The 22,408-nt window shown below is 40.5% G+C and overlaps 1 protein-coding gene and 2 non-coding genes across 3 annotated transcripts; 2 read left to right on the forward strand and 1 right to left on the reverse strand.

Annotated features, from left to right (window-relative positions):
* The first annotated feature begins 2,644 nt into the window (after positions 1 to 2,644).
* LOC130975709 (serine/threonine-protein phosphatase 7 long form homolog) lies at positions 2,645 to 3,877 on the forward strand. The gene is made up of 3 exons (XM_057900455.1): positions 2,645 to 3,348; positions 3,465 to 3,552; positions 3,641 to 3,877. Exons 1-3 carry the CDS (start codon positions 2,645 to 2,647, stop codon positions 3,875 to 3,877), a joined length of 1,029 nt encoding a protein of 342 aa, XP_057756438.1.
* Positions 3,878 to 15,282: 11,405 nt separating this feature from the next.
* On the forward strand, positions 15,283 to 15,390 carry LOC130977474 (small nucleolar RNA R71). The gene has a single exon (XR_009085163.1). It is a non-coding gene; the product is annotated as a small nucleolar RNA R71 (small nucleolar RNA).
* Positions 15,391 to 19,512: 4,122 nt separating this feature from the next.
* LOC130977473 (small nucleolar RNA R71) lies at positions 19,513 to 19,620 on the reverse strand. Its single transcript, XR_009085162.1, has one exon. It is a non-coding gene; the product is annotated as a small nucleolar RNA R71 (small nucleolar RNA).
* Positions 19,621 to 22,408: the final 2,788 nt, after the last annotated feature.

The raw sequence follows: 22,408 nt of genomic DNA on the forward strand, positions 1-22,408 counted from the left end.
TTAACAAATTTATCTTTTAAATTTTGTTTGTTATGTTAACTTCTTATTAATACACATATATATCTTATAGATAACAATAAAACATTAGAACTCTTGTACCATATAGGTTCCCATCATTTCTTAATTGATGGTTATTTTAGTCTTCTAGAACAGTAAAGAATCAATATCAATGTTATATATAATGATTGTTAGTTAGTGGTCCATGCACAAATCTAGTTTATTTGTTTGCTAATATAATTTGATGTGGGGGGTGCATAATTTAAAGAAGGAAAGTGAAAGTAATAGTTGTATGAGAGGGAGAGAAAAGTGTTAGTAGTTAGCACACGTAATGGTTGTAACAAAAATAAGTGACATTAGTATCGGAAGAAATGACACATGTGAATAAACCCTACCCATTTTAGCATTTGCTTTGCGGGATTTAGTTGCTTTTCATCAAATCTATCAGCAGCCATTTCCGGATCTTCATTTCTTATATTAGATATCTCATAACGTTAATTAATATTATTTTATCTTAATCTTCTTTTTTAAGAATAACCAATGAGATACTAGTAATTAATTTGTTAATTATCATCTTTGTCGTTGTTTATTGTATTTTATTGTGTATCTATCTATATTCACATCACTAGTGGCAAATCTTATCGCCTTAGTCTCAATGGCTTTTAATTGCAAGTTTGTTTTGCATGAAATTAATTAGCATACAGAAATGGCAGGATTATTATGTAATTATTATTACTATTATTTAATTGATTGACTTTGACCGTTATATTATAATACAATGTACCAAAAACTTACTTGAATGAGAAAAGCCTATACTAATTTCATCAATAAAAATCTAGGGAATGAACTAAGCAAAGCAATCTCAATTGGAAAAAAAAAACCTCTAAAATAATAATTATATATTTATTATATTTAAAATTATATAATTATTCTAATAATAATTAATAAATATTAAATAAAATAATTTTAGATTATTTAAACTATTTTTTTATTGTTTTCCAAACATTTTGTACGATAGAATGTACCAAAAACTTACTTGAATGGGAAGAGCCTATATTAATTTCATCTATAAAAAGAAGGGAATGACCTATGCTAAGCAATTTTAATTAGTGTAAATCCAATAGTAGATTCTTTACCATAATATCTCTCTGATAAAATTATCATTGACTAGTAATTGATGATAAAAAAATATATACCATTAAATACTATGTATTATTTGCCCAAAAAAATATGAAGATATTATATATATTATATTGTATTAGGTATATGATTAATGAAAAATCTATAAATATTAGTAATATATAATAGAATGTTATTTATAGTTAATTATAATAAGAAATATTTCTTTTTTATGTCTAAGTATCAAATTGTGTGAGAGTTTGTGTGTGCGCTTTTCTTGTCTGCTATGCACGCTTGTTAAAGATATAATCTTATATCAAAAATCAAAATGTTACAATATCCTTATTCCTTATAACATATAAAGTAGGGCAAAAAAAACCCAAATATACCAGGCTGAGAAGTTTTTTACTAAAATCAGCCAAAACCAAAATTATTTCATCAATTAACCAATGACCATTTTAATGTAATTTGAATCAACATGATTCGGACTAAAAATGCAAGTAATTCGAAACAACTTGCTTCGAACTACGTTTAAATGGAGTTGCATGTAATTCGAATCAAGTAGTATCGAATTAGAGAAGCGTAAATCGAATTGACTCGATTCGAATTACTAGGATTGCGTGAGTTTAGGGAGTTCGAATCATGTTGATTCGAATTATTCATTTTTGGTGACATTATGTAATTCGAATTAAGTTGATTCGAATTACTAGTGAGTTGCCTATATAAGGAGTTCGAACCAAACTCATTCGAATCAGTTTCCCTTCCTCGTACCCCACCAAATCCCAAAGAAAACGACCCAGAATCTGTTCGGCAAAGACTCGAGAGGCATATTGACGCGATGGGGGAAGAATGTATCGTTTGGATGGAGTCGCTCATATCACCGGGGTGATCAACGACGAGGTTAGTGGTTTTTGTAAGTGGTATATGTTTAGTGGTTTTTGTTGTTACTATATGTTAATGGTTTATTGAAGTGGTATTGCTGGTGGTTTATATAAGTGGTTTTGCATGCGGTTTTGTATAGTGATTTTCTATGCGGTTTTGCTGATGATTTTGTTTAGTGGTTTTTGTTGTTACTATATGTTAATAGTTTATTGAAGTGGTATTGCTAATGGTTTATTAAAGTGGTATTGCTAGTGGTTTATATAAGAGGTTTTGCATGCGGTTTTGTGTAGTGGTTTTTTATGCGGTTTTGTTGATGGTTTATGCTAGCGGTTTACGTAGGTGGTATTGGTAGTTGTTAATTTGAGCGGTTTTGGCCGATGGTTTTTGTAAGTGGAGTTGTCCCTGGTTTATGCTAGTTGTTTTTTGTATGCGGTTTTAGGCTGCTGTGTTTCTAGTGGTTATTTGGATGCGGCTTGACAACGGGTTTTTGCTAGTGGTTTGATACATCTCATTTTGCAAGTGGTATTTATTAGATGTTTATGTCTTGATTTGTATTTGTAACCGGTTTTTGAATCTGTTCTAATCATGTGGTCCATGTGTTACGCAGCCCCGGCGTTGCATATCGAGTACGCGGCGCCAGCAGGGAATGCGGCTCGATGAGCGGCACGTTCCGTACTTACAGATGGCCGGATTATACCATCTTGCGAGACTGAACGACAGATGGTTCCGACTAGACGAGCCGCTTGTGAGTGCATTCGTCGAGAGGTGGCATCCGGAGACGCACACTTTCCACATGCCTTTCGGGGAGTGCACCATCACACTTCAGGACGTGGCGTATCAGTTGGGTTTGCCAATGGACAGACATTACGTCAGCGGTTGCCTTACGAATTTCCACGTATACATACAGGGTGGCCGGCCAGCTTGGCAGTGGTTCCAGGAGTTGCTCGGTGTGTTACCTCCCCCGAGCCAAATTCAAAAGTTCGATGTGAACTGCAGCTGGTTCCAAGAGACCTTTGAAGAGTGCCCCGAGGGGGCCGATGAGGCGACAGTTAGGCGCTTTGCCCGTGCCTATATCATGATGTTGTTGGACACCCAGCTGTTTGCAGACAAGTTCGGCAATCGTATTCACATCAGATGGCTACCGTACGTGGCTAGGCTTGAGGAGATGGGTGGCTACAGTTGGGGGTCGGCGGCGCTTGCATGGTTGTACCGGTGTATATGTCGAGTGGCCAACAGACATGTCGTGAAGTTAGCTGGGCTATTACAGTTACTTCAGTCTTGGATCTTTTGGCGGTTTCCTAGATTTTGGCCCGATGGGTATGATTCGTTTAGCTGGCCCCTGGCATCCAGGTACGAATATGTCATTATATTATGTTTACTTATTCTATGAATTTAAGTTCTCACCTGTAATGGTATACTAGTTCGTCACATTAATGACTGACTTTGTATCTTAACGACCTTTGTAGGTGGTCAGGTTACAATCCTGGCGTTAGCGAGAAGGGACCTCGGGTGCAGATGACTCGGCTGAGGATCGACATGTTACAGCCTAGGGATGTGAGTATGCAAAAAACCTTTGCCTAGTCAATGTAAGTTTAGTTATAGCTAAATTTTTTTTCTAATGTATTCGTGATGCCTTTTTCAGTTTATATGGATGCCATATAGCACACCCGACGTCGTCCAGGTTGTCCATCCGGAGGTGTTGGAGCCTCGTCATACGGCCTTATGGCGTTCTGTGACGTCGCTGATATATTTTGCGGTGGTTGAGTGGCACCAGGTTGATAGGGTGTTACCTCAGTTTGGAGGCGTACATGCTTGTCCCCGTCCCGCCCTGAACATCGACTTCTTGATGTCGAAAGATGGTAGAGGGGGTGATCGTTGATTCCCGCACCATCTACAGCACTGGCATCTTCACTGGGAGACACGTGCGGACCACGTGCTTCGGTTTGACATTGTTGCCGACCCGAGTCCTTCATATGACTTCTTAGAATGGTGGCGTCAGCACGGAAAGAGGTTCTTGTCACCAGAGATGTACTTGGGGGATCCTAGAGACATTCCTATTCTAGTGGAGGTGACACAGAGGGGTGTCGGTAGAGTTTCCGACATGGACCGAGTCGATGACGTACCTGATAGGCATCGGGTTGACAGGAGAGCTCATGTTGGGACACGACGTAGCGACCGGGGGTGGAGGTGGCTGGACCAGGCTATGGAGGATGGTGACCAGGCAAGTAGGGGTCGTGGTCGACGAAGAGGTCGTGGGGGGCAGACGGAGAGGGCCTGCAGACCACCACGTTGGAGGTGATCCTCGTGACGATGCCGTTCCAGGAGGGGCTGCTCAGGGGGTTGTTATACCCGATGCTGGCAGAGCTGGTGGAGAGTGGTATGGGTCTGGTTTGGGAGATCCTTCGGCACCTGTTGACGACGCTGGACTAGGAGAGGGGCCATTCGGAGATTACTTTGTCGTTGTCCCTGGTCACGACCAGACGCTTCAGGAGAGTACACTATGGGTGAGTCCGGGTACCATGTTTTCAGACTTTCTTGCCAGTGATAGTCTTGATGCGGAGTACGATGGGGAGCACTTCCTAGATGGGATCACTGCCATCATGCAGGAGGATGAGGCTGGTCGTCGAGGGGGTCAGACGACGGGGTCACAGGAACATTTAGATGTAGATCTGAATGAGCCTCCATCTGTACCTCCAGCTGACTATTTTGCCCTGGGCAGTTCACCCCCTTCCGCAGCTACTGCTGGGTCACATTCAGTTGCAGGGCCTTCATCATCCCGGCCTTTACATGTCCACCCTACGAGGCTTGCATAGCCACCTCGGATGATGAGGAGGATGAGATAGAGGATGAGGAGCCGCTGATCCGGAGAGGTCATAGGACACGGGTCCCACGACGTTGCTTCACAAGATCGCACCTGTTTAGATGATTTTTGTATTGTGATGTTCGTTACTTCGTTGTATGCTACATACTTATGTTTATGTATTTCGGTTATCAGTGTTGTATCGTGGGGTCATTTAGTTTATCAATTGATGTGTGTGTCTGTTTCTAAGAGATTAAATTGTATTAACCACTATGAAAACTAGTTTACTTTGCTTATTTATATTAGTTCCGTTACATACTTTTAATGTGTTTACTATGTACTTTTTCATTTAATATTATATTATGAAAATATTCATAGTCGTTAAAAATAACAGACATACAATGCATTTCTAACTAGAACATTTTCTTCCTTAAAAACTAAAACTCCGAACAATGGACACTAGTAGATCAAACAACACAGAACCAATCCTACCCAGCTACGACTGTATCCCTTGGCTACCTCTGACCTGTGGGCAGCTCCAACGAGTGTGTCCGGGTTGCCGACATAAACCGCATCTCTTAGGCCGGTTTGGATCTGCCTCGTTCATATTTGTCCGTATCCGAGTAGACCTGGGACGACCCTCCCTTGCACGCTGATGAGCGGATAATTTATACGCTTTTTGGCATTGTTTTTAGTATGTTTCTAGTAGGATTTAGTTAGTTTTTAGTTAAAATTCACTTTTCTGGACTTTACTATGAGTTTGTTTTTCTGTGATTTCAGGTATTTTCTGGCTGAAATTGAGGGATCTGAGCAAAAATCTGATTCAGAGACTGAAAAGGACTGCAGATGCTGTTGGATTCTGACCTCCCTGCACTCGAAGTGGATTTTCTGGAGCTACAGAAGCTCAATTGGCGCGCTTTCAACGGCGTTGGAAGGTAGACATCCTGGGCTTTCCAGCAATATATGATAGTCCATACTTTGCCCAAGATTTGATGGCCCAAACCGGCGTTCAAAGTCACCTTCAGAATTCCCAGCGTTAAACGCCGGAACTGGCACCAAAGTGGGAGTTAAACGCCCAAACTGGCACAAAAGCTGGCGTTTAACTCCAAGAAGAGTCTCTACACGAAAATGCTTCAATGCTCAGCCCAAGCACACACCAAGTGGGCCCAGAAGTGGATTTTTATGTCATTTACTCATCCTTGTATTTCTTAAGCTACTAGTTCCCTATAAATAGGACCTTTTACTATTGTATTTTCATCTTTTGATCACTTTAGATCTCTAGATCATCTTTGGACATCTAGTTCTTAGATCAGATCTTGGTTCTTCTGGTTCCCTCTTTGGGACCGAAGCCAATGATCACTCTTGTTCTTATGTATTTTCAACGGTGGAGTTTCTACACACCATAGATTAAGGTGTGGAGCTCTGCTGTACCTCGAGTATTAATGCAATTACTATTGTTCTTCTATTCAATTCCGCTTGTTTTTGTTCCAAGATATCACTTGTTCTTCAACTTGATGAATGTGATGATCCGTGACACTCATCATCATTCTCACCTATGAACGTGTGACTGACAACCACCTCCGTTCTACCTTAGATTGGGTGAATATCTCTTGGATTCCTGATACACGATGCATGGTTGATCGCCTGACAACCGAGCGCTCGCCTGACAACCGAGCCAGCCATTCCGTGAGATCAGAGTCTTCGTGGTATAGGCAAGAACTGATGGCGGCATTCAAGAGAATCCGGAAGGTCTAACCTTGTCTGTGGTATTCTGAGTAGGATTCAATGATTGAATGACTGTGACGTGCTTCAAACTCCTGAGGGCGGGGCGTTAGTGACAGACGCAAAAGAATCACTGGATTCTATTCCGGCCTGATTGAGAACCGACAGATGGATAGCCGTGCCGTGACAGGGTGCGTTGAACATTTCCAATGAGAGGATGGGAGGTAGCCACTGACAACGGTGAAACCCTTGCATAAGCTTGCCATGGAAAGGAGTAAGAAGGATTGGATGAAGACAGTAGGAAAGCAGAGAGACGGAAGGGACAGCATCTTCATACGCTTATCTGAAGCTCTCACCAATGAATTACATAAGTATCTCTATCTTTATCTTTATGTTTTATTCATCATCTATACCCATTTGAGTCTGCCTGACTAAGATTTACAAGGTGACCATAGCTTGCTTCATATCAACAATCTCCGTGGGATCGACCCTTACTCGCGTAAGGTTTATTACTTGGACGACCCAGTGCACTTACTGGTTAGTTGTGCGAAGTTGTAGTGATCACGATTTCGCCCACCAAGTTTTTGGCGCCGTTGCCGGGGATTGTTTCGAGTATGGACAACTGACGGTTCATCTTGTTGCTTAGATTAGGTACTTATCTTCAGAGTTCCTAAGAATGAATTCTAGTGTTTCAAGGTGATGTTCTTATCATCACCAAAGCTGATTGATTCTCATCAATTTAGCTCTTGAATGCAATGTCCTGCTGAAGCTTGGCTAGCCATGTCTAATTTCTTTAGACTAAAGCTTTAGACTAACATTGCATGATTCCTGGAATTCTCATTAAGAATTTTGATACCTTTATTTTCTTTTTCACTTAATTTTCGAAAAATAAAAAAAAATCATAAAATCCAAAAATATTTCTTGTTTGAGTCTAGAGTCTCATCTTAAGTTTGGTGTCAATTGCATGTTTTTGTTCTTCTTGCATTCATTCATGTGTCTTCATCAATCTTCAAGTTGTTCTTGATGATTTCATTGCTCTGATCTTTGAATTCTCTTGACTTGAGTGTTTTGTTATATGCATTCTCATTTTGTTAGTGTCTGTAGTATACAAACTGCTAAGTTTGGTGTCTTGCATGCATTGTTATTTGATTTTAGTTGCATTTTGATTATTCCTTACTATAAAAAATCCAAAAATATTTTTAATTTGTGTCTTTTCAAGTCAATAATACAGAGAATTGAAGATTCAGAACATACAACAGAGGAATTACACAGAAAAAGCTGGGCTTTCAAAACGCCCAGTGAAGAAGGCAGACTGGCGTTTAAACGCCAGCCAGGGTGCCTGGTTGGGCGTTTAACGCCCAAAAAGGTAGTGCATTGGGCGTTAAACGCCAGAATGTGCACCATTCTGGGCGTTTAACGCCAGGATGGCACAAGAGGGAAGATTCTGTTTTCAATGCAAATTTTTTTCAAGTTTTCAAAGTTTTCCAAAAACAAATCTTTTTCAAATCATATCTTTTCAATTAAATGTTTTCAAAATCAATTTCTTTCCTTTTTCAAAGATACTTGCTATCAATTAATGATTTGATTCAACATTTCAAGTATGTTGCCTTTTCTGTTGAGAAAGGTTTAATGTTTGAATCATATCTTTTCTTGTTAGCCAAGTCATTATTTTTTAAAATCAAATCTTTTTAAAATTGTTTTCAAATCATATCATTTCAATCATATCTTTTTAAAAGCATAACTTTTCAATCATATCTTTTTAATCACATCTTTTTCAAAAATAGTTTTCAATCATATCTTTTTTATTTCTAATTTCAAAATCTTTTTCAAAAAAAAATTACTTGATTTCTTTCCCACTCTTAGTTTTCCAAAATCAATTAAGGTTTTTCAAAATGATTTTAAAATCTTTTTAATTTAATTTTCGAAATTTCTTCCCCTCTTCTCACATCCTTCTATTTATGGAGTATCACTCCTCCTCAATGCACAATTCGAACTCTATCTCACTAAGTTCGAATTCTTCTACCTCTTCCTTCTATTTTTCTGTTCCTTTGACACCTCAAGGAATCTCTATACTGTGACATAGAGAATTCCATATTTTCTTGTTCTCTTCTCTTTCATATGAGCAGGAACAAAGACAAAGGCATTCTTGTTGAAGCTGACCCTGAACCTGAAAGGACCTTGAAGCGAAAGCTAAGAGAAGCTAAGGCACAACTCTCTGTAGAGGACCTAACATAAATCTTCAAAGAAGAAGAACCCATGGCAGCCGAAAACAACAACAATGCAAGGAAGGTGCTGGGTGACTTTACTGCACCTACTCCCGACTTCTATGGGAGAAGCATCTCTATCCCTGCCACCGGAGCAAACAACTTTGAGCTTAAGCCTCAATTAGTTTCTCTAATGTAACAGAATTGCAAGTTCCATGGACTTCCATTGGAAGATCCTCATCAGTTTTTGGCTGAATTCTTGCAAATCTGTGACACTGTTGGTGCGCGAAATTGTGAACAATACTTTTTCACAACTCTCATAATCCCCGGTAATGGCTCCAAAAACGTGGTAGCTCAATACCATGGCATTACACAACTTCGCACAACTAACCAACAAGTGCACTGGGTCGTCCAAGTAATAAACCTTACGCGAGTAAGGGTCGATCCCACGGAGATTGTTAGTATTGAAGCAAGCTATGGTCATCTTGTAAATCTTAGTCAGGTAAACTCAATTGTATATGATGATGAACGAAAATAACATAAAAGATAAAGATAGTGATACTTATGTAATTCATTGGTAGGAACTTCAGATAAGCGCATGAAGATGCCTTCCCTTCCGTCTCTCTGCTTTCCTACTGCCTTCATCCAATCCTTCTTACTCCTTTCCATGGCAAGCTTAAGCAAGGGTTTCACCATTGTCAGTGGCTACCTCCCATCCTCTCAGTGAAAGCGATTGCATATGCTCTGTCACAGCATAGCGGAATTCATCTGTCGGTTCTCAATCAGGCCGGAATAGAATCCAGTGATTCTTTTGCGTCTGTCACTAACGCCCCGCCCTCAGGAGTTTGAAGCACGTCACAGTCATTCAGTCATTGAATCCTACTCAGAATACCACAGACAAGGTTAGACCTTCCGGATTCTCTTGAATGCTGCCATCAGTTCTCGCCTATACCACGAAGACTCTGATCTCACGGAATGGTTGGCTCGTTTGTCAGGCGAGCACTCGGTTGTCAGGCGATCAACCATGCATCGTGCAATCAGGAATCCAAGAGATATTCACTAGGGCCTCGGATGCTTGTAGAACAAGAGTGGTTGTCAGTCACTTTGTTCATGAGTGAGAATGATGATGAGTGTCACGGATCATCACATTCATCAAGTTGAAGAACAAGTGATATCTTGGACAAAGAACAAGCGGAATTGAATAGAAGAACAATAGTAATTGCATTAATACTCGAGGTACAGCAGAGCTCCACACCTTAATCTATGGTGTGTAGAAACTCCACCGTTGAAAATACATAAGAACAAGGTCTAGGCATGGCCGTGAGGCCAGCCTCCCAAAGTGATCAAAAGATCTAAAGAAAAAGGTTCCAAAGATCAGAAGATGATTAATACAATAGTAAAAGGTCCTACTTATAGAAAACTAGTAGCCTAAGGTGTACAGAAATGAGTAAATGACATAAAAATCCACTTCCGGGCCCACTTGGTGTGTGCTTGGGCTGAGCAATGAAGCATTTTTCGTGTAGAGACTCTTCTTGGAGTTAAACGCCAGCTTTGGTGCCAGTTTGGGCGTTTAACTCCCAATTAGGTGCCAGTTCCAGCGTTTAACGCTGGGATTTCTTGAGGTGACTTTGAACGCCGGTTTGGGCCATCAAATCTTGGGCAAAGTATGGACTATCATATATTGCTGGAAAGCCCAGGATGTCTACTTTCCAACTCCGTTGAGAGCGCGCCAATTGGGCTTCTGCAGCTCCAGAAAATCCACTTCGAGTGCAGGGAGGTCAGAATCCAACAGCATCTGCAGTCCTTTTGAGTCTCTGGATCAGATTTTTGCTCAGATCCCTCAATTTCAGCCAGAAAATACCTGAAATCACAGAAAAACACACAAACTCATAGTAAAGTCCAGAAAAGTGAATTTTAATTAAAAACTAATAAAAATATACTAAAAACTAACTAAAAGATACTAAAAACATACTAAAAACAATGCCAAAAAGCGTACAAATTATCCGCTCATCACAACACCAAACTTAAATTGTTGCTTGTCCCCAAGCAACTGAAGATCAAATAAGATAAAAAGAAGAGAATATGCAATGAACTCCAAAAACATCTATGAAGATCAGTATTAATTAGATGAGCGGGGCTTTTAGCTTTTTGCCTCTGAATAGTTTTGGCATCTCACTCTATCCTTTGGAATTCAGAATGATTGGCTTCTTTAGGAACTCAGAATCCAGATAGTGTTATTGATTCTCCTAGTTAAGTATGATGATTCTTGAACACAGCTACTTATTGAGTCTTGGCCGTGGCCCAAAGCACTCTGTCTTCCAGTATTACCACCGGATACATACATGCCACAGACACATAATTGGGTGAACCTTTTCAGATTGTGACTCAGCTTTGCTAAAGTCCCCAATTAGAGGTGTCCAGGGTTCTTGAGCACACTCTTATTGCCTTGGATCACAACTTTATTTCTTTCTTTTTCTTTCTTTTCTCTCTTTTTTTTGATTTTTTTCGGTTTTTTTTTTCGTTTGCTTCTTTTTTTTTTGTATTCACTGCTTTTTCTTGCTTCAAGAATCATTTTTTTTTATTTTTCAGATCCTCAGTAACATGTCTCCTTTTTCATCATTCTTTCAAGAGCCAACATTCATGAACCACAAATTCAAAAGACATATGCACTGTTCAAGCATACATTCAGAGAACAAAAGTGTTGCCACCACATCAAAATAATTAAACTGTTATAAAATTTAAAATTCATGCAATTCTTTTCCTTTTTCAATTAAGAACGATTTATTTAAGAAAGGTGATGGATTCATAGGACATTCATAACTTTAAGGCATAGACACTAAGACACTAATGATCACAAGACACAAACATGGATAAACATAAGCATAAAAAAAATCGAAAAACAGAAGAACAAATAACAAGGAAATCAAAGAACGGGTCCACCTTAATGATGGCGGCTCTTTCTTGCTCTTGGAGATCCTATGGAGTGCTTAAGCTCCTCAATGTCTCTTCCTTGTCTTTGTTGCTCCTCCCTCATGATTCTTTGGTCTTCTCTAATTTCATGAAGGATGATGGAGTGTTCTTGATGCTCCACCCTTAGTTGTCCCATGTTGGAACTCAACTCTCCTAGGGAGGTGTTTAGTTGCTCCCAATAGTTTTGTGGAGGAAAGTGCATCCCTTGAGGCATCTCAGGGATCTCATGATGAGAGGGGTCTCTTGTGTGCTCCATCTTTTTCTTGGTAATGGGCTTATCCTCATCAATGGTGATGTCTCCCTCTATGTCAACTCCAACTGAATAACAGAGGTGACAAATGAGGTGAGGAAAGGCTAACCTTGCTAAGGTAGAGGACTTATCCGCCACCTTGTAGAGTTCTTGGACTATGACCTCATGAACTTCCACTTCTTCTCCAATCATGATGCTATGGATCATGATAGCCCGGTCTATGGTAACTTCGGACCGGTTGCTAGTGGGAATGATTGAGCGTTGTATGAACTCTAACCATCCTCTAGCCACGGGCTTGAGGTCATGCCTTCTCAATTGAACCGGCTTTCCTCTTGAATCTTGCTTCCATTGTGCGCCCTCTTCACATATGATTGTGAGGACTTGGTCCAACCTTTGATCAAAGTTGACCCTTCTTGTATAAGGATGCTCATCTCCTTGCATCATAGGCAAGTTGAACGCCACCCTCACACTCTCCGGACTAAAATCCAAGTATTTCCCCCGAACCATAGTGAGATAATTCTTTGGATTCGGGTTCACACTTTGGTCATGGTTCTTGGTGATCCATGCATTGGCATAGAACTCTTGAACCATCAAGATTCCGACTTGTTGAATGGGGTTGGTAAGAACTTCCCAACCTCTTCTTCGGATCTCATGTCGGATCTCCGGGTATTCACCCTTTTTGAGTGAAAAGGGGACTTCGGGGATCACCTTCTTCAAGGCCACAACTTCATAGAAGTGGACTTGATGCACCCTTGAGAGGAATCTATCCATCTCCCATGACTCGGAGGTGGAAGCTTTTGCCTTCCCTTTCCTCTTTCTAGAGGTTTCTCCGGCCTTGGATGCCATAATGGTTATGGAAAAATGAAAAAGCAACGCTTTTACCACACCAAACTTAAAATGTTTGCTCGTCCTCGAGCAAAAGAAGAAAGAAGAGAGTAGAAGAAGAAGAAATAAAGAAGAGGGAGATGGTGGTGTTTAGGTTGTGTGAAAATGAAGGGTTGAAGAAGGGTATATATAGGAGAGAGGGGGGAAAGTGGTTTGAATTTGAAGGGTGAGGTTGGTGGGGTTTTATGAAGGATGGATGTGAGTGGTGAAGAGAAAGATGGGATTTGATAGGTGAAGGGTTTTTGGGGAAGAGGTGTTGAGGTGATTGGTGAATGGGGGAAGAAGAGAGAGAGTGGTGGTGGGGTCCTGTGGGGTCCACAGATCCTGTGGTGTCAAGGAAAAGTCATCCCTGCACCAAATGGCATCAAAATTCACGTTTTGAGCCATTTCTGGCGTTAAACGCCGGGCTGGTGCCCATTCCTGGCGTTTAACGCCAGGTTCTAGCCCTTTTCTGGCGTTTAACGCCAGTCTGGTGCCCCTTTCTGGCGTTAAACGCCCAGAATGGTGCCAGACTGGGCGTTAAACGCCCAACTGCTAGGCTTACTGGCGTTTAAACGCCAGCAGCATCTTCCTCCAGGGTGTGCTGTTTTTCTTCCTGTTTTTCATTCTGTTTTTGCTTTTTTCATTGTTTTTGTGACTTCTTATGATCATCACCTACAAAAAAGATAAAATAACAAAAGAAAATAGTTAACTATAAAACATTGGGTTGCCTCCCAACAAGCGCTTCTTTAATGTCATTAGCTTGACAGAGGACTCTCATGGAGCCTCAGAAATACTCAGAACCGTGTTGGAACCTCCCAACACCAAACTTAGAGTTTGAATGTGGGGGTTCAACACCAAACTTAGAGTTTGGTTGTGGCCTCCCAACACCAAACTTAGAGTTTGACTGTGGGGGCTCTGCTTGGCTCTGTTTTGAGAGAAGCTCTTCATGCTTCCTCTCCATGATGATAGAGGGATGTCCTTGGGCCTTAAACACCAAGGATTCTTCATTCACTTGAATGATCAACTCTCCTCTATCAACATCAATCACAGCCTTTGCTGTGGCTAGGAAGGGTCTGCCAAGGATGATGGATTCATCCATGCACTCCCCAGTCTCTAGGACTACGAAATCAGTAGGGATGTAATAGTCTTCAACTTTTACCAGAACATCCTCTACAAGTCCATAGGCTTATTTTCTTGAGTTGTCTGCCATCTCTAGTGAGATTTTTGCAGCTTGCACCTCAAAGATCCCTAATTTCTCCATTACAGAGAGGGGCATGAGGTTTACACTTGACCCTAAGTCACACAAGGCCTTCTTGAAGGTCATGGTGCCTATGGTGCAAGGTATAGAAAACTTCCCAGGATCCTGCCTCTTTTGAGGCAGTTTCTGCCTAGACAAGTCATCCAGTTCTTTGGTGAGCAAAGGGGGTTCATCCTCCCAAGTCTAATTTCCAAATAACTTGTCATTTAGCTTCATGATTGCTCTAAGGTATTTAGCAACGTGCTCTTCAGTGATATACTCATCCTCTTCAGAGGAAGAATACTCATCAGAGCTCATGAATGGCAGAAGTAAGTCCAATGGAATCTCTATGGTCTCATCTTGAGCCTCAGATTCCCATGGTTCCTCATTGGGGAACTCATTAGAGGCCAGTGGACGTCCAGTGAGGTCTTCCTCAGTGGCGTCCTCTGCCTCTTCTTCCTTCCAGAGTTCGGCCATGTTGATGGCTTTGCACTCTCCCTTTGGATTTTCTTCTGTATTACTTGGGAGAGTACTAGGAGGGAGTTCAGTAACTTTCTTACTCAGCTGACCCACTTGTCCCTCCAAATTCCTAATGGAGGACCTTGTTTCAGTCATGAAACTTTGAGTGGTCTTTATTAGATCAGAGACCATTGTTGCTAAGTCAGAAGTACTCTGCTTAGAACTCTCTGTCTGTTACTGAGAAGATGATGGAAAAGGCTTGCCATTGCTAAACCTGTTTCTTCCACCATTATTGTTATTGAAACCTTGTTGAGGTCTCTCTTGATTCTTCCACGAGAAATTTGGGTGATTTCTCCATGAAGAATTGTAGGTGTTTCCATAGGGTTCTCCTAGGTAATTCACCTCTTCCATTGAAGGATTCTCAGGATCATAAGCTTCTTCCTCAGATGAAGCTTCCTTAGTACTGCCAGGTGCATTTTGCATTCCAGACAGACTTTGAGAAATCAAATTGACTGTTGAGTCAATATCTTGTTCTGAGCCAGTATGGCATTCAGAGTGTCAATCTCAAGAACTCCTTTCTTCTGACTAGTCCCATTGTTCACAGGATTCCTTTCAGAAGTGTACATGAATTGGTTATTGCAACCATTTCAATTAGTTCCTGAGCCTCTGTAGGCGTCTTCTTCAGATGAAGAGATCCTCCAGCAGAGCTATCCAAAGACATCTTGGATAGTTCAGAGAGACCATCATAGAAAATACCTATGATGCTCCATTCAGAAAGCATGTCTGAGGGACATCTTTTGATTAATTGTTTGTATCTTTCCCAAGCTTCATAGAGGGATTCTCCATCCTTCTGTCTGAAGGTTTGGACTTCCACTCTAAGCTTACTCCATCTTTGAGGTGGAAGAACTTTGCCAAGAAGGCATTGACTAGCTTTTCCCAAGAGTCCAGGCTTTCTTTAGGTTGAGAATCCACCATATTCTAGCTCTGTCTCTTACAGAAAAAGGGAATAGCATCAGTCTATAGACCTCAGGGTCAACCCCATTAGTCTTGACTGTGTCACAGATTTGCAAGAATTCAGCTAAGAACTGATGAGGATCTTCCATTGGAAGTCCATGGAACTTGCAATTCTGTTGCATTAGAGAAACTAATTGAGGCTTAAGCTCAAAGTTGTTTGCTCCAATGGCAGGGATAGAGATGTTTCTCCCATAGAAATCAGGAGTAGGTGCAGTAAAGTCACCCAGCACCTTCCTTGCATTGTTGGCATTGTTGTTGTTTTCGGCTGCCATGGGTTCTTCTTCCTTGAAGAATTCGGTCAGGTCCTCAACAGAGAGTTGTGCCTTAGCTTCTCTTAGCTTCCGCTTCAAGGTCCTTTCAGGTTCAGGGTCAGCTTCAACAAGAATGCCTTTGTCTTTGTTCCTGCTCATAAGAAGGAGAAGAGAAAAAGAAAAATGTGGAATCCTCTATGTCACAGTATAGAGATTCCTTGAAGTGTCAGAGGAAAAAAAAATAGAAGAAAGAAGGTAGAAGAATTCGAACTTGATTAGATAGAGTTCGAATTGTGCATTAAGAAGGAGTAGCACTCCATAAATAGAAGGATGTGGGAGGAGAGGAAGAAGATTTTCGAAAATTCAATCAAAAAGATTTTGAAAGCATTTTGAAAAACACTTAATTGATTTTCGAAAATAAAAGTAAGAAAGAAATCAAGTGATTTTTGAAAAAGGAATTGGAATTAGAAATCAAAAAGATTTTATTGAAAACTATTTTGAAAAAGATGAGGTTAAGAAGATATGATTAGTTTTAAAGAGATGTGATTGAGAAGATATGATTTGAAAACAATTTTAAAAGATATGTTTTGAAAATTATTTTAAAAGATTTGATTTTGAAAATTAGTGACTTGCCTAACAAGAAAAGATATGATTCAAACATTAAACCTTTCTCAGCAGAAAAGGTAACAAATCTGAGATGTTCAATCAAATCATTAATTGTTATGAAGTATCTTTGAAAAAGGAAATAAATTGATTTTGAAAACATTTGATTGAAAAGATATGATTTGAAAAAGATTTGATTTTGAAAAACTTTGAAAACTTGAAAAAAATTGATTTTGAAAACAAAATCTTCCCCCTAGCACCATCCTGGCGTTAAACGCCCAGAATGGTATACATTCTGGCGTTTAACGCCCAAAATGCTACCTCTTTGGGCGTTAAACGCCCAACCAGGTACCCTGGCTGGCGTTTAAACGCCAGTCTGTCTTCTTCACTGGGCATTTTTGAATGCTCAGCTTTTCTGTATAATTCCTCTGCAGCATGTTCTGAATCTTCAATTCTTTGTATTATTGGCTTGAAAAGACACAAATTAAAAATATTTTTGGGTTTTTAATAATCAAAATGCAACAAGAATGAAATAACAATGCATGCAAGACACCAAACTTAGCAGTTTGTATACTACTGACACTATATGAGACACATAGACACTCAAGCCAAAAGAATTCAAAGATCAAAGTAAGAAATCATCAAGAAGTACTTGAAGATCCTTAAGACACATGAATGAATGCATGCAATTGACACCAAACTTAAGATGAGACACTAGACTTAAGCAAGAAACATCAAATATTTTTGGTTTTTATGATTTTGTAATTTTTTTTTGTGTTTTTCGAAAATTAAGTGGAAAAAGATATCAAAATTCTTAATGAGAATTCCAGGAATCAGTGCAACGCTAGTCTAAGACTCCGGTCCAGGAATTAGACATGGCTTCACAGCCAGCCAAGCTTTCAAAGAAAGCTTCGGTCCAAAACACTAGACATGACCAAAGGTCAGCCAAGCCTTAGCAGATCACTGCTCCAAAAGCAAAATTGATGAAAATCAACAAGCTCTTGTGGTGATAAGTTGAAACCTCGGTCCAATGAGATTAGACATGGCTTCTCAGCCAGCCAGACTTCAACAAATCATCATGAAACTCTAGAATTCATCTTCAAGAATTTCGAAAAAAAAAATACCTAATCTAAGCAACAAGATGAACCGTCAGTTGTCCAAACTGAACAATCCCCGGCATTGTTACCAAAAGCTTGCTCAAAACTTGAACAATCCCCGGCAACGGCGCCAAAAATTTGGTGCGCGAAATTGTGAACAATACTTTTTCACAACTCTCATAATCCCCGGTAATGGCTCCAAAAACGTGGTAGCTCAATACCATGGCATTACACAACTTCGCACAACTAACCAGCAAGTGCACTGGGTCGTCCAAGTAATAAACCTTACGCGAGTAAGGGTCGATCCCACGGAGATTGTTAGTATTGAAGCAAGCTATGGTCATCTTGTAAATCTTAGTCAGGTAAACTCAATTGTATATGATGATGAACGAAAATAACATAAAAGATAAAGATAGTGATACTTATGTAATTCATTGGTAGGAACTTCAGATAAGCGCATGAAGATGCCTTCCCTTCCGTCTCTGCTTTCCTACTGCCTTCATCCATCCTTCTTACTCCTTTCCATGGCAAGCTTAAGCAAGGGTTTCACCATTGTCAGTGGCTACCTCCCATCCTCTCAGTGAAAGCGATTGCATATGCTCTGTCACAGCATAGCGGAATTCATCTGTCGGTTCTCAATCAGGCCGGAATAGAATCCAGTGATTCTTTTGCGTCTGTCACTAACGCCCCGCCCTCAGGAGTTTGAAGCACGTCACAGTCATTCAGTCATTGAATCCTACTCAGAATACCACAGACAAGGTTAGACCTTCCGGATTCTCTTGAATGCTGCCATCATTCTCGCCTATACCACGAAGACTCTGATCTCACGGAATGGTTGGCTCGTTTGTCAGGCGAGCACTCGTTGTCAGGCGATCAACCATGCATCGTGCAATCAGGAATCCAAGAGATATTCACTAGGGCCTCGGATGCTTGTAGAACAAGAGTGGTTGTCAGTCACTTTGTTCATGAGTGAGAATGATGATGAGTGTCACGGATCACCACATTCATCAAGTTGAAGAACAAGTGATATCTTGGACAAAGAACAAGCGGAATTGAATAGAAGAACAATAGTAATTGCATTAATACTCGAGGTACAGCAGAGCTCCACACCTTAATCTATGGTGTGTAGAAACTCCACCGTTGAAAATACATAAGAACAAGGTCTAGGCATGGCCGTGAGGCCAGCCTCCCAAAGTGATCAAAAGATCTAAAGAAAAAGGTTCCAAAGATCAGAAGATGATTAATACAATAGTAAAAAGGTCCTACTTATAGAAAACTAGTAGCCTAAGGTGTACAGAAATGAGTAAATGACATAAAAATCCACTCCGGGCCCACTTGGTGTGTGCTTGGGCTGAGCAATGAAGCATTTTTCGTGTAGAGACTCTTCTTGGAGTTAAACGCCAGCTTTGGTGCCAGTTTGGGCGTTTAACTCCCAATTAGGTGCCAGTTCCAGCGTTTAACGCTGGATTTCTTGAGGTGACTTTGAACGCCGATTTGGGCCATCAAATCTTGGGCAAAGTTGAACTATCATATATTGCTGGAAAGCCCAGGATGTCTACTTTCCAACGCCGTTGAGAGCGCGCCAATTGGGCTTCTGCAGCTCCAGAAAATCCACTTCGAGTGCAGGGAGGTCAGAATCCAACAGCATCTGTAGTCCTTTTGAGTCTCTGGATCAGATTTTTGCTCAGATCCCTCAATTTCAGCCAGAAAATACCTGAAATCACAGAAAAACACACAAACTCATAGTAAAGTCCAGAAAAGTGAATTTTAATTAAAAACTAATAAAAATATACTAAAAACTAACTAAAAGATACTAAAAACATACTAAAAACAATGCCAAAAAGCGTACAAATTATCCGCTCATCAACTGTCAAGACTAATGGGGTTGACCTTGAGGTCTATAGACTTATGCTATTCCCTTTTGCTGTAAGAGACAGAGCTAGAATATGGTTGGACTTACAACCTAAAGACAGCCTAAACTCTTGGGAAAAGCTAGTCAATGCCTTCTTGGCAAAGTTCTTTCCACCTCAAAAATTGAGTAAGCTTAGAGTGGAAGTCCAAACTTTCAGATAGAAGGAAGGTGAATCCCTCTATGAAGCTTGGGAAAGATACAAACAATTGATCAGAAAATGTCCTTCTGACATGCTTTCTAAATGGAGCATCATAGGTATTTTCTATGATGGTCTGTCTGAACTATCCAAGATGTCTTTGGATAGCTCTGCTGGAGGATCTCTTCATCTGAAGAAGACGCCTGCAGAAGCTCAAGAACTAATTGAAATGGTTACAAATAACCAATTCATGTACACTTCTGAAAGGAATCCTGTGAACAATGGGACTAATCAGAAGAAAGGAGTTCTTGAGATTGATACTCTGAATGCCATATTGGCTCAGAACAAGATATTGACTCAGCAAGTCAATTTGATTTCTCAAAGTCTGTCTGAAATGCAAAATGCACCAAACAGTACTAAGGATGCTTCATCTAAAGAAGAAGCCTGTGATCCTGAGAACCCTTCAATGGAAGAGGTGAATTACCTAGGAGAACCCTATGGAAACACCTATAATTCTTCATGGAGAAATCATCCAAATTTCTCATGGAAGGATCAACAGAGACCTCAACAAGGTTTCAACAACAATAATGGTGGAAGAAACAGGTTTAGCAATGGCAAGCCCTTTCCATCATCTTCTCAGCAACAGACAGAGAATTCTAAGCAGAATAACTCTAACTTAGCAACCATGGTCTCTGATCTAATCAAAACCACTCAAAGTTTCATGACTGAAACAAGGTCCTCCATTAGGAATTTGGAGGCACAAGTGGGACAGCTGAGCAAGAAAATTACTGAACTCCCTCCTAATACTCTTCCAAGCAATACAGAAGAAAATCCAAAAGGAGAGTGCAAGGCCATCAACATGGCCGAATTTGGAGAGAAAGGAGAGGCAGTGAACACCACTGAGGAAGACCTCAATGGACGTCCACTGGCCTTCACTGAGTTCCCCAATGAGGAATGGTGCGCGAAATTGTGAACAATACTTTTTCACAACTCTCATAATCCCCGGTAATGGCTCCAAAAACTTGGTAGCTCACTACCATGGCATTACACAACTTCGCACAACTAACCAGCAAGTGCACTGGGTCGTCCAAGTAATACCTTACGTGAGTAAGGGTCGATCCCACGGAGATTGTTAGCATTGAAGCAAGCTATGGTCATCTTGTAAATCTTAGTCAGGCAAACTCAGATGTATATGATGATGAACGAAAATAATATAAAGATAAAGATAGTGATACTTATGTATATCATTGGTGTAAGAGCTTCAGACAAGCGTATGAAGATGCCTTCCCTTCCGTCTCTCTGCTTTCCTACTGCCTTCATCCAATCCTTCTTACTCCTTTCCATGGCAGCTCGTGTAGGGTTTCACTGTTGTCAGCAGCTACCTCCCATCCTCGCAGTGAAAGCTAATGCACGCACTCTGTCACAGTACTGCCATCACCGGTTTGGTTCCCTCCCCTACCGGAATAGAATCACTCTTTTGCGTCTGTCACTAACGCCCAGTAGGTTACAGGTTTGAAGCACGTCACAGTCATTCAATCATTGAATCCTACTCAGAATACCACAGACAAGGTTAGACCTTCCGGATTCTCTTGAATGCTGCCATCAAGTCCTGCCTTTACCACGAAGACTCTGATCTCACGGAATGGTTGGCTCGTTTGTCAGGCGAGCACTCGTTGTCAGGCGATCACCATGCATCGTGTTATCAGGAATCCAAGAGATATTCACTAAGCCTCAGATGCTTGTAGAACAAGAATGGTTGTCAGTCACCTTGTTCATGGGTGAGAATGGTGATGGCGTCAATCATCACCTTCATCATGTTGAAGAAAAAGTGATATCTTGGACAAGAACAGCGGAATTGAATGGAAGAACAATAGTAATTGCATTAATACTCGAGGTACAGCAGAGCTCCACACCTTAATCTATGGTGTGTAGAAACTCCACCGTTGAAAATACATAAGCATAAGGTCTAGGCATGGCCGAATGGCCAGCCTCTCTAAGATAGCATAAAACAAAGATAGCTACCCAAAAGTCTCTCAAAGTCTCTCTAAAGTCTCTCTAATACAATAGTAAAAGGTCCTACTTATAGAAAACTAGTACATAGATGAGTAAATGACATAAAAATCCACTTCTGGGCCCACTTGGTGTGTGCTTGGGCTGAGCAATGAAGCAATTTCGTGTAGAGACTCCCCTTGGAGTTAAACGCCAGCTTTAGTGCCATTTTGGGCGTTTAACTCCCAATTAGGTGCCAGTTCCGGCGTTTAACGCTGGAATTTCTTGAGATGACTTTGAACGCCGGTTTGGGCCATCAAATCTTGGGCAAAGTATGGACTATTATATATTGCTGGAAAGCCCAGGATGTCTACTTTCCAACTCCGTTGAGAGCGCGCCAATTGGGCTTATGTAGCTCCAGAAAATCCACTTCGAGTGCAGGGAGGTCAGAATCCAACAGCATCTGCAGTCCTTTTGAGTCTCTGGATCAGATTTTGCTCAGATCCCTCAATTTTCAGCCAGAAAATACCTGAAATCACAGAAAAACACACAAACTCATAGTAAAGTCCAGAAAAGTGAATTTTACTAAAAACTAATAATAAACATACTAAAAACTAACTAAATCATACTAAAAGCATACTAAAAACAATACCAAAAGCATACAAATTATCGCTCATCACAACACCAAACTTAAATTGTGCTTGTCCCCAGCAACTGAAGATCAAATAAGATAAAAAAAGAAAGAGAATATGCAATGAACTCCAAAACATCTATGAGATCAGTATTAATTAGATGAGCGGGGCTTTTAGCTTTTTGTCTCTGAACAGTTTTGCATCTCACTCTATCCCTTGTAATTCAGAGAATGATGACTTCTTTAGAAACTCAGAATCCAGATAGTG

The sequence above is a fragment of the Arachis stenosperma genome, chromosome 4 (genome assembly GCF_014773155.1).
Source record: "Arachis stenosperma cultivar V10309 chromosome 4, arast.V10309.gnm1.PFL2, whole genome shotgun sequence".
Taxonomy (NCBI): domain Eukaryota; kingdom Viridiplantae; phylum Streptophyta; class Magnoliopsida; order Fabales; family Fabaceae; genus Arachis; species Arachis stenosperma.